This window comes from Protopterus annectens, chromosome 13.part0 (genome assembly GCF_019279795.1).
Source record: "Protopterus annectens isolate FY-2018-M chromosome 13.part0, PAN1.0, whole genome shotgun sequence".
NCBI lineage: Eukaryota > Metazoa > Chordata > Ceratodontiformes > Protopteridae > Protopterus > Protopterus annectens.
The window spans coordinates 394,864,235-394,876,668 of NC_056747.1; the positions used below are offsets into that span (position 1 = coordinate 394,864,235).

General features: G+C 45.0%; 1 protein-coding gene across 1 annotated transcript in view; it reads right to left on the minus strand.

Annotated features, from left to right (window-relative positions):
- The window catches only part of TMEM259 (transmembrane protein 259), a gene marked incomplete in the record, with an annotated part of 432,280 nt that overhangs the window by 352,095 nt on the left and 67,751 nt on the right, over nt 1–12,434 (minus strand). Inside the window, 2 exon segments of the mRNA XM_044054014.1 lie at nt 4,573–4,750; nt 5,593–5,850. Of these exon segments, the coding sequence (XP_043909949.1) occupies nt 4,573–4,750; nt 5,593–5,850 (436 nt within the window).

The window sequence follows — 12,434 nt, forward strand, 5'->3', positions numbered from 1 at the left end:
CTGGATCAACCAAGCGGAGAGCTTGAGGTCATCCAGATTTGGAGTTTCTAATCCTGAAGGATGAGAAATCAGATCCGGGATGGGATTTAAGATCCAAAGAGGAGCTATAAGATGAGACCGTAGGCACAGGAACCAGGTTTGACGAGGCCAGAACGGGGTTATGAGGATAATCTTGTTCCCAAGCAACGGGCTTTCTGTAAAAATTGTGTCTTTAACGGAAGAGGATAAGCATAAAGAAGACCGGATGGCCAAGCATGAACTAGAGCGTCTCTGGGGCTCCCCCCCCCCCGAGGGGGAATTAGAGCGAAAAACTCACTGCACTTCACGTTTGAAGGCGATGCGAAGAGATCGCAGCAAGGCTGACCCCCACTTGCGGAAGATCCGTTTCTCTACTAAGGGGTTCACAGACCACACGTAAGGCGAAAGGATAGTTCCATTCAGCTTGTCCGCTAGGATGTTGGACCGACCCGGAATGTGCGTTGCTAACAGAAAACGGTTGGTGGATATCGCCCAATCCCAAACTCTCATGGCCTCTCAGCAAAGAGGGTAAGACCTGGTCCCCCCTGTTTGTTGATGTACCAGACCACTGACGTGTCTGTCTGAATTGCAACAGTCCCTGGAGGGAGAAAGGCATGAAGAGCTTGCAACGCTAGAAGCACCGCTCATCTCCAGAACATTGATATGCAGAACAACCTCTGTCAGAGTCCACATACCTTGGACACTTCTGCCCATGCAATGCCCCCCCCCACCCAAGGTGAGAAGTGTCCGTGGTTACTGTGGCTTGGGGTTGTGGCATTATGAACGGTCGTCCTTCCCAAAGCTCTCGAGATTGGAGCCACCATATGAGGGAATTTCTGCAAACCCTGCTGAGGGGGATCGGAGAGTCCAACGGATGTTGAAGGATGGACCACTGGACCTGCAAGGTCCACTGGAGGACCCTAATGTGCAAGCGAGCTAAAGGTTGATTGCTGCTGCCATGGACCCTAAGGCTCTTAGGACCAACTCCACTGATGGGGCTGGAGATTGAAGGAGTGCTAGAACGTGAAGGGTTAAGCTGCAAAGTCTGTCCGACATCAAGAAGGCTTTGGTCTGAAGCATGTCTATTCTGGCCCCTATGAAGTCGAGGACTTGAAATGGGTGAAGGGATGACCTTGTAATTTACAGTGATCCCCAACTGGGAGGCTAAGAGCAGGAAGCAATCCCTGGTTGAGCAGAGTAGATGCCTGGTGGAGGGGGCAAGGAGCCAGTCGTCCAGGTAAGGAAAAACCTGTATACCCTGAAGCCTCAGGTTGGCCGCTACAACTGCCATGACCTTGGTAAACACCCTGGGGGTTGTGGTGAGGCCGAATGGTAGGACCCTGAACTGCTAATGACTGGCCCCCAACCAAAAGCAGAGAAACCTCCTGGATCACCTGTCCATGAGAAAGTGGTAGTATGCATAGCTGAGGTCTATGGAGCACATCCAGTCGTTCTCCTGCAGTAGGGGGAGAATGGATTGAAGAGTGACCATCCGGAATTTTTCTGGCAATGAAGAGGTTCATCGTAGAAAGGTCGAGAATTGGTCTCAAGTCCCCTGTCTTTTTTGGCACCAAAAAGAACCTGGAGTAATTGCCCAACCCGGACTGGTCTGGGGGGGGGGGGGGGTGTGCTGGATGGCTCTCTTTCCTAGCAGCTTCTTTATTTCTGAAGCTGCAGCATCCCTCTGACTGGGTGGAACATCGGGGAGGTGCCTTGATTGAGAAGAAAGATGTATGAAAGGGATAGAGTAGCCTGTGGATATTATTCGAAGCACCCAGCGATCTGTCATGATGGACTCCTATTGTGCCAGGTGCCTCGAAAAATGCCGCCCCCCCCAACTGCCTCCAGAGAGAAGCAGTTGGGCAACCCCTAAGGGCTACTGCGTGGGTCGATCGCAAAAGGGTTCCCACGATCCAAAATTCTTTGCCCCCCCCACCTCTGGGCCAGCGTCCACCTTGTCCCCCTCTGCCTCTGAGGGATGAAGGGTCCGGAGCGTAACGGGACTGCTGAGACTTCCGGAACCACATCTTTTGTCCTCTCTCGTTCCTGGAAAAGGACCTTTGAGGAGCAGAGAAGTGGATTCAGACGGCAGACAGAGTCTTCCTGTCTTTCTTGCTCTGGACCAATGTATTGCGGATGGTCTTGCCAAACAGGGTAGAACTGAAGGGAGCATTCGCGAAGGACGCCTTGACGGGTTCCACAAAGTCAGAGCCAGGCATGATGCCGTAAGGTAATGCCTGATCCGCTGGCTCTAGCACCCCTGTCCATGGCATGGGAGAGTAGCCGCATAGACGTGTTCGATACAGATTTCAGAGTGGCCATGCGAGTCGAGAAGGTCCACTTGTCCTCAGCCGACATGGACTCAGGAGGAGACTCAGCGTATTCCTTCACCAGATCCCGCTGATGCCGAATCACATGGGCCAAGTAATTCAGCACCCTTATGGAAAAGGTAGCTGAAGCAAACATCCGCTTTCCAATATGATCTATCGTCCGAGACTCCTTATCAGGAGGATGGACCGAGGAACTATCCTGTGCCAGTTCCTTCTTGGTGGCAGCCACCACCATGGCATCTACCGGGGAACCTTTACACCACGCTGTCCTAAACACAGGGAGACTAAGGATCTTATCTGGTCTCCTGGGGATTGGTTCTACAGTGTCCGGCTCCTTCCATGCCCTGGTAGTAATGAGGTCTAACAGGGGGACGGCCGGAGGGGACACCCAAGAGGTAGACGGGCCTGCGTCAAATGCCTCTAAAAACACAGACTCATCCGAGGAAGGCTTTTGGGCTGACCACCCCCCTTTTGGGCGTAGCATTTCCATAATGTCTCCAAAGGAGATATCCTCGGGGGGTGACCTGGCGGGAACCTTCCCCTTCCTCTAAATCGGTGTCTTCCGTGAGGGACTTGGGGGAGTCCAAGTGCCTCATCTTACACTTACGTTTGTGAGGGACCTCCTCGGCGGGACTGTCCGAGGAGGGCTCACCAACAGGGTCCTGTTCCTCCAGTGGAACTGGCTGGGGCGTCGACACAGGCCGTCTCTGGGGCCGGATGATGGAAGACAAAAGCCCATCTGTGAGGGAATGGTGGCTGGATCCTTAGCACGAGCAGGGGGTCTCAAAAATCTCAGGTGTTGGCCGACCGGCACTTGCCATCTGCTTCGGGCACCGCACGGCAAGAATGACTGAAGAAAATGGCGTCGGATGCCACATACACCCCTGGCACACTGACGTCAGGGAAGAAGCGACAGCAACAGACGCTAGACCAAGACTTTGGAATTCTCTCTCTCTCTCCTCTCTCTCTCCTCTCTCTCTCCTCTCTCTCTCCTCTCTCTCTCCTCTCTCTCTCTCCTCTCTCTCTCTCTCTCTCTCTCCTCTCTTACTCCTCTCTTTCTCCTCTCTCTCCTCTTAGAGTCCTCCTCTCCCTGGGAAATATTGGGAGGTCGAGTCCCAGCCAGGAGAGACAGCACAGCTGGTTGAACAACTGCAGCTGGAACCACTGAGGGAAGAGGAGGAAGAAGCAGAATCCGCGGGTATAAGACCCTCCAGGATCAAGTTGTTCCTCCTATCCCTCAGAGCCCACAGGTGAAAGGCTGCACAAATATGGCAGCCCGATGATAAATGCGCTACCCCCAGGCAAAGAACGCACAGAGTGTGGCCATCGGCTGGGGAGAGCTTACGGCCACACTCAGAGCACTTGGAGAAAATGGCCTTGGGGCCTTCGGCCATACCAAACCACAACCACCACACACTGACACAGAAGAATAACAGGAAGGGGGAATATACTAAAACTAAGCTAGGCTAATGGGTTTAAAACAATCTCAAACACACCCCTCAAAATTTTGCAAAAGGTCAAGAATTTATTCAATACTCACTACTCAACCGCCAGGAGTTCATAGCTAGTGCTTGTTAAAGCCGCAGCAAACGAGATCTGGGAACTGGAAGGAGGTAGCACGGTATTATGGGTAAAGGGGGAGGGGCTTGGAGCTCTGATCTTTAGCTTGGAAAGCTGCCAGCTTGGACCCAGGTCGGATCTGATACCCACAGGTTGCTGATCAAATGAAGTTAACTACTTCAGATGTTTTTTGTAGCATGGCTAAAAGTGTAAGCAATACATTTTCAGCACTACAGATCATTAGGAACAAACCACTACTATTAGTCCACTCCAGTTCACAATTTCACACTACTTATCAGCACTACTTTAACCTATCTTAAATAGATCCTGCTTTTTAGCACAGTGAAGGTATACCCACCTATGCAGCCTGCAAAAGGCAGGATTCAAAAAGTCTGCTACAATAATGTTCAGCTACTCCACTACTGGGTTAGAAGTGGGGATAAGAGAATAGAAGGATGCCTCATGCTTACAAAGAAAGTAGTTTTGCAATGTCATGCAGAAAATTACATACATTTTCTGGAAGAAACAGTCACTTCCAAGAGTGTTACAGTTCTTTACTAATATTATACAGAAGTAACACTGCTATGAAGTATTATGCTGTGCAACTGTACCAGAAGTTGAAAAGCAAGCACAAGTGTCTCAACTGGTCTAATTGACTTTTTACCTGCTCTTGCAAGCATCTCAAACTCGGAGACTCTCTCTGTCAGTGGCTGCATACCTTTTGACGAAGCCTGAGGAAAAGGGAGCTCCTGGCTTTGATTCTGTGCAGTGTGTGTCACAGTCTCTGTACTGCCTGCCAGCGATGGTTTCAGAAATACATTCGGCTCTATGTCCAGCTCAAACTATAATGAAAGGAAAACATTTTTTTTCTAAAAGCTTTATAAGGGTTTGTCACAAGTCTATCCTACTAAAGCATAAATGTGCGTATTCAGCCAACCCAACACTCGTCCATTTTATCCAGTACATTTTGTGCCACAAGTTGCAGAGTGAGCAAATACACTTGAAGAATGCAATCAAGAATCACTACAAAAATATAAAGTACTTTAAACATATACAAAGGTCACCTATGCTTTCAGTTTGCTTGACAATATTTTATTTATAGTTAGTGTTTTACACAGTATGCACGGTAAACCACTTAAGCAAACAATGCAAATGAATCAGCTAACTATCCATTAAGTCAGAAGAAGTTACATGTAAACAGGAGGTACCAATCTCAAATGCAACACACAGACTGCAAGCATGCAAAGTCCTGCTTATCGCATGCTGCTACAATTCTTACATGAAAGAAATGTCACAAATGAAAACTTTAAATAACAGCACTGCTGCCACTGTTGGAGAGGGCTGTATACAAGCTTTTAAAAATTCCCAAACACACAAACCCAAATGTAATGCAACAGTGACTGCAAATTGTATACTCTAAATTCAGAAACACTGCATAAGCTAGAGCAAACTCGTGAGGCGGAACCATTCTAAGGCAATGCTCAAACCATCCTCACACCTGAAGTAGTAGCTGAACTCCTACTCAACAGATGCTACGGAACTGAAGGCAACAGGGCTAGTGCAAAAACTAATGGGGTAGAAGCTGAAGTCAATAAAAGCTGAAAGAGCACCTCAGTCTGCAAAGCTCATGTTGCATGCAACTACAATCCTCTGTAATCTCAAAACCCAGATGAGGGCTCTGTACCTGTATAGAGCTGTTATCAAACATCTCCACGCTCATCTCCTCCTCCTCTTCCTCGGCCAAGGATTCTTTAACCATGCCTGGAAAATTGTCAGTCTCGTAGAACTGCAGAAAAATTGGAGCCCGGCTGGAGTTGCGTTGTATCTCAACCCGTAGAATTCCATCCCGTGGCCACTTTTCTCTCACATGCTCTAAGCAATTAATTGGGGAACGGGAGAAAGCAATATGGATATACGCCAAAATGAAGAGAACAAACAGAGCCTAGAAAAGGCAAAACAAAACAAAACTGATGCCAGGTAAATATTCTTCCTCCATCACATCAAGGCTTCAATTATCTAGAGATGCAAAGGACAAGCATAAACAAAATACTTGCAAGAACAAAATACAGTACTAATGGAATAACACTACACTGCTTCAAATATAACAGCCATTTTGCTTTATTCCCCATTTAAAGCCTCTGGGGACTGCCACGTACTATATACTGAACTCCTTCTTGGGATGTTGAACAAGGTTGCTTGCATACCAGAACAGTGTTGTTGTCACACAAACTACATAATCACCAAGAATTCTGCCAGCTTTACTTGATGGAAGGGATGAGGCACAAAACAGGTTACCAATTACAGTTCGGACTATCAAAGCAATAGGTTTTAAATCACCATAGCACCAAAAACAGGTTAAACTGCATTTGCACGTCAGCTCTCTCGGCACTGACTCATCGACTGATTGATCTTCAGCTTGCATAGTCCCTGACAGTCTCTTCTCAAGTATAATAAAATGAGGAAGCAGAGAGGCTTACTGAAATGCACCACAAGGAAGTTACTGGACCAGACACCTTGGCACTAGCAAAGCAACAAATGGTTACATAGCTCTGCAGGTGTGTGTGAGAGTGGGGTGGGTACAGCATCCAAACCACATTGTGTTCTGAACCGAATAGAAAGACCATGAGGACACTGTTGTTGTGAATGAGGCCAGTGACAGAATAATCCCTTAAATGAGCAGTAAATCCCCATCAGTGCCGGACAGACACAGGCTTGACAATTTGATTCAATTATTAGCATATCTTTTGGGGTGTGAGGAAACATGAAACCCCACAGAAAACTCGAGAGAAAATCTACAAACTTCATAAATAAAAGCATTAATTAATTGTGAGAACTGGGCTTTTCTGCTTTGTGCTGCTTTTCGTTGCTACATTCTTCTACTGCCAATCCCAAACATATCAGGGAATTATTTATTAAATACAACTCCATTTTTGTTCTTATTAAATCCAATGCCATGAGTGTATTAACATATATTTACAGTTAATCTGATAATACTGCTTACTGTGGCAGAGTTTTATTCATTTCAGAGCTTTTTTTTTTTTTTTTTTTTACTTTTTTCTAGTGAGTAGTAATCTGGTGGCATTCTGTCTGCTCCAAACTTAAATTTGTTGTTTTTCTGACTGGCCATGGCTTTTACAGTGCACTGCACAGAAGGACCTCTACTCAGCTGGACTGCTCTGTACATTTTCTAGCTGCACACACAGGCACTGGACTAACTAGCTCTAACCTGATTTGACCCTGCTGCACTAAGCTCACCATAAAGAAGCACTGCACTACGTAGATGCAACTGGTCTGATTCAAAATGTTTACAGTCGTTACCTGGCACTTACTACATTTATCTAGTCTCTCACCTAGTCCAGAGTTTCTAGAAACGTCTACTGAAGTGTAAATTGGCTCCAAATTGTGCAGAGTTGAAGTTACTACACCTTGTTGTTCCCAACTCAGTTGTATCATCTTGCATGCTAGTGCTGTTTATAACCTTTTGTTGCCTGCAGGTCATTGTTCCAATTGCTGCTGTAATAGCCCCTTACTTCTCCAGGCCATTTCATACTCAACCACTATTTATCTTTACATTTGCCTTTGCAGTTAAGCCATTTACTGAAAATAACTACATCTCTCTGCATCCAAGCGAGAAGCAACACAGTATTCATAGAAGCAATCATTGGGTGGCACTCTAGCATACTGACTTTCAGAACTATGCACTTTATGGTATCCTAGAAGCAGTATGTAGCATGGAGTATTCTGACTATGAAGCAACCGTTTTGTGGCATCTAGGCCAAACTCTCTTCATTCTATTGATGGCAGTCAAACCTTGTCCATGGTGTGTGGCATCTAAGCTAACTCCCAACAATACTACTACTGGGCATGCTGTTCTAGTGTACAGTGTGTGTCAGTTTTACTAGCTCTTCAGCCTCAAACTACCTTAACTGTACAGTATACCAAAACTGCAACAATTACATTTTTTACTCCCTCTTCACTGTCATACTATTACACTGAATTTGTGTCCTGCGCTGCACTGAACTAGTCTAATCCAAGGGTATATACCGCTACATTACACAACCTTCTCCCTCTGGTGTCAGATCTTCACCTCATCTACTGAATCTCCTCCGCAGCATGGATCATCTTCCAAACATATCTAGTAGAAATTTCTAGTCTCCCACCAGGACACAAGTGCTCTTCAGCAATTGCATTCTGCTTGCTGAGCACACCCAAGCAAATCTGCAGTCTGCGGCTTCCTCTCCACCCATACAGTACAAGAAGGAATCAGTACTGCAAAACTAAACAAGGACATACATTTTGAGCCTCAAGAGCAGGGTCAGTCCACCCAGGCATTTTACTTGTATGTTTTATGAGAGAGTGAAGCTTTTACATTAGCAGTATTTCTTAGTAGTTCTCAGCGTGCTACTAAAACTGACTGTTGTAGCCTTGTGTCCCCCGCCCCAGCTAGTGCAGCAATCCTAACTTTCCAATAGACAGTATACATTTAATTCAGATCCCTATGACTAAATTAACCATAAAGCAGCCCTCTCAGTGCTTTCTGCCTTAGTTTGTATTACTTGGAGGCCCACCTGTTTATTTGCATCTCTATACATTCCCATTCATTGCTAATGTAGCTCCCTACTCTAATCTGTGCACAAACTGGTTACTAATCAGCAAGTTAATGTGAAGACACTCCCAACCTTAATAAACTTTGCTGTCTCTGCTCTTCACTTTACAGGTAGTTTGAATTATTACTTACCCCCTCTGAGGCCTTCACTGATAGATTTCCACCGATTGCCGCCTCTGTGGTTTCTTTGCACTCCACCTGGTTTACACCACTTGTGCCATCTCCCTCTCCCCCAATACCACATCTATATCAGAATCCTGCTGAGCATGGAGCCATCTTTAAATTTCTAGTCTCCCACCAGGATACAAGTGCTTTTCAGCAATTGCATTCTGCTTGCTGGTAAGCCATTAGACCTCAGGAATTTGTTTAAAATGTTCAGATTTGTAAAGTAATACTTCCTCTTATCTTGGTGGGCTCTGCCTCGCTCGGGCTCTCTCCGCTCCCCTGCCCTGACCCCCATTTCCTCCTGCCCCCACTGCTTCTACATTTATAGTAATCACAGCCACACCCACCAATCACACTCCTCAAGTCAGATCACATTATACCACACCAACTTGCTCCACACAAAATACTCCCAATCACTCATTCCCACTAGGCATTTCTTACATCACCCACACTACTTGCCCATCCACATATAGTGCAACCCTATAATTCCTATTCAGACCCCCCACCTAGAACCAACTTGAGCTTTATAACCATGACCATCACACAAGTCTAGTCGGTCTTCTCATAATACTTTACAACACGACAAGTTATCACTCTAGCAATATCCCTAAACTTAATAGCACAACACTACATTATGCACTCTCATATACAGACACCGCACATTACAACATCTGCCCACAATTGTTCAAGAACTACATAACTGACAAAATTCAGAACACATATGCTCTCATTCCTACTCCAAAAAAACACAATACTTTTACACTCCTCACCTAGCTCCAACATCTGTATCACCATTTTAACACCAAGCTCACCATAAGTGGGGATATCCACACCAACCAAGGCCCAAATCCATCCTGTCCAACACAAACTGCTCCAACACAAATGTCAGAACCTAACATCCCCCACTGTCTTCATCCCTGGGCAAATCAAGACAAGCAGCAAAACCGACCATCTTTTAATGCTAAATATTAATATTAGAAGTAACAAAAATAAAATACCTGAACTCCAGGCCACAATAGCCTACTACTTCCCAGACATAGTTGCTTTAACAGAAACGTGGCTAAATAAAAACAAAGCTAACTCAGAAGTTCTCCCTACCGGCTACAATATCATTAGACAAGACAGACCACTTCGTAAAGGGGGTGGAACTGCCTTACTGTGCAAGTCCAACTTAACTGTATGTCAATTACCAAACTCCTCCCCCAATAACTGGGACATACTTATCTCACAACTTCACTCTAAAAGGTCATCACCACAATTGCAATCTATATTCCACCTGGTAATACACCTGCTAACCTTGAAGACTACTTATCCTGGTGTTCTACATACTCGCAAGAAACCCTTATTCTAGGGGATTTCAACCTAGATTGGTTCACCTGCATACCAGAACCACCAAGTAATCTAATAAATCTCCATGACTACCAGCAGCTAGACCAAATTCCAACTAGATGTGATAAAAAATCTAAGGAATCCATCCTTGACCGAGTCCTAACAACCTCACATTGTACCCCCCATGCAGGCAGTCTCCCAGACACCTTAAGTGACCACAACATAATATACTTCATACGTAGTAGAACAAGCATATGCAAAACCACTAACTATATATCCACTAGAAACAAAATTTCTCTCCCGAGGTCCTCAAAACTTTACTCTGCAACTGTGACTGGACCCCCTAAAAACCCTCCCACTTGACCAGGCTGTAGCATATTTCAACAAAACATTTCAACACCACCTAGATACAGTCGCTCCACTGTGCAAAATCAAGGTTGGAACCTCTACAAACCCCTAGCTCAGTAAAGAAACCAAACAAATCCTCAAGTCCAGAGACACTGCTGGCTTTACTATCAAAAAATTAAAGCAGCACAAAGCCCAAGTACCAAGAACTGCGCAACCATGCAAAAAAAATGCATTAGTCCAGACAAAAAATCCTACTACACGACATTACAAAACTAAATACCAACACAACCCCCCAAAATTTTGGAAAATGTAAACCAGCTACTAAAACCCACCCAAAAGTCTACTCCCAAACCAAGCACCCCTGACACAAAAGTTCCCATTGAAACACAATTCAACTACCACTTTGTGAACTTAATTCTATCCTTAGTATCACAGGACAGTTCCTTCCTCACTACCCCCCCAACACAAACACCAATACAAGGCTTTACCCTCAAAACAGTTTAAACCACTTCAAACCAAAAGCATTCTCTCCAAACTAAAAACATCAACAGCAGCCGATCTACTCCCCAGCTATTTCTTGAAACTCGCAGCAGATGCTATTAGTATCCCAATCTCCACTTTCATAAACAGAAAATTGTTGAAACTATGTGCCCAAACTCTGGAAAATATCCTACGTTACACCCATACATAAAAGCGGGACCTCCACAGAACTTAACTACAGACCCATTGCTTTACTCTCCCCCCTGGCCAAAATCCTAGAAAAATGCATCCATACCCAAATGCTAAAATATCTCCTAGACAGCAACATCCTGTCACCTACTCGACATGGTTTCAGACCTGCCCATAGTACCACTACAGCCCTCCTCTGCTTCACAGACACAGTAAATAGTCTCAAAAATGAAGGCCTGCAGGTGTCAACTCTTTTTTTGGAAATGTCCAAAGCATATGACAGTCTCGCACCAAATCCTACTAAACAAACTAAACCAATATCACCTATCAAATTCCACTCTTACCTGGTTCCAAAGCTACTTAACTGACAGGTACCAAACTGTGAAATGGGAAAATTCTCTCTCTCCTCAGCTGCCCATAACTATAGGAGTCCCACAGGGTTCTATCTTAGGACCACTACTATTCACAATCTTCACAAATGACCTCCATACCTCCACACAGCATGCATCAATCATTCAGTATGCAGACGATACTACTTTAATCTGCGCTGCACAAAACATTCCTACCCTCTACAAACGACTCAACTAGCATTCTCTGACGTTGAAAACTACCTTACCAAAGCCCAACTTACCCTCAATCCAAAGAGAATGCAGCTTATGATTATAACCAGTTCTAACAAAAACACTGATAAGTCAATTCACTATCTACTCCACAAATACTACTCCAATCACTCCAGTGGCACAGACTAAGCTATTGTCAAGAACCATAGACTCCCACTTAAACTTTGATAGTCATCTCAACTTAACTATTAAAAAGTACATGCCAAACTGGGATCACTCTACCGTAACAAACCATTTCTTATCAACACCACAAGATCAGCCATTGCTCGCTCCCAACTTCTATCCACCCTACTCTATGCATTTCCCATTCTGACTAATCTCAACAAAACTGAATCAAGCAAAATGGAATTGCCCACTTTGCTGCAAATTGCTCATATAGAACTCACTGTACTGCTTTGACACAGCTCCACTGGCTTGAACTGCCCAACCTCCTAACCTACAATCAGCTCTACCTCTGTCATTCTATTACCTCCCCAATAAGTGTCCGGCCCTCAAAAGCCTAGTACAACATCACTCAGCCAAAAGGCCTCTTAGATCATCAAGCAAACTACTACTAGAAGTCACCAACAGCTACAATAGCTTTGGAGATGCACTACATAGTAGTTCAGTGGCTAAAAAATGGAACTTTGTCCCCACTAGCATTCAAAATACATCATCCAAAGCCTCCTTCATCAGGCAACATCTCAAGCAAAGTTGGCAGTGCTAGTGAAAGCAGATAAGGTACACATACTAAACCTAGAGTCCTTGATAATAGTTTTCAATCTTACTCACAAACACTGGCTAATCTGC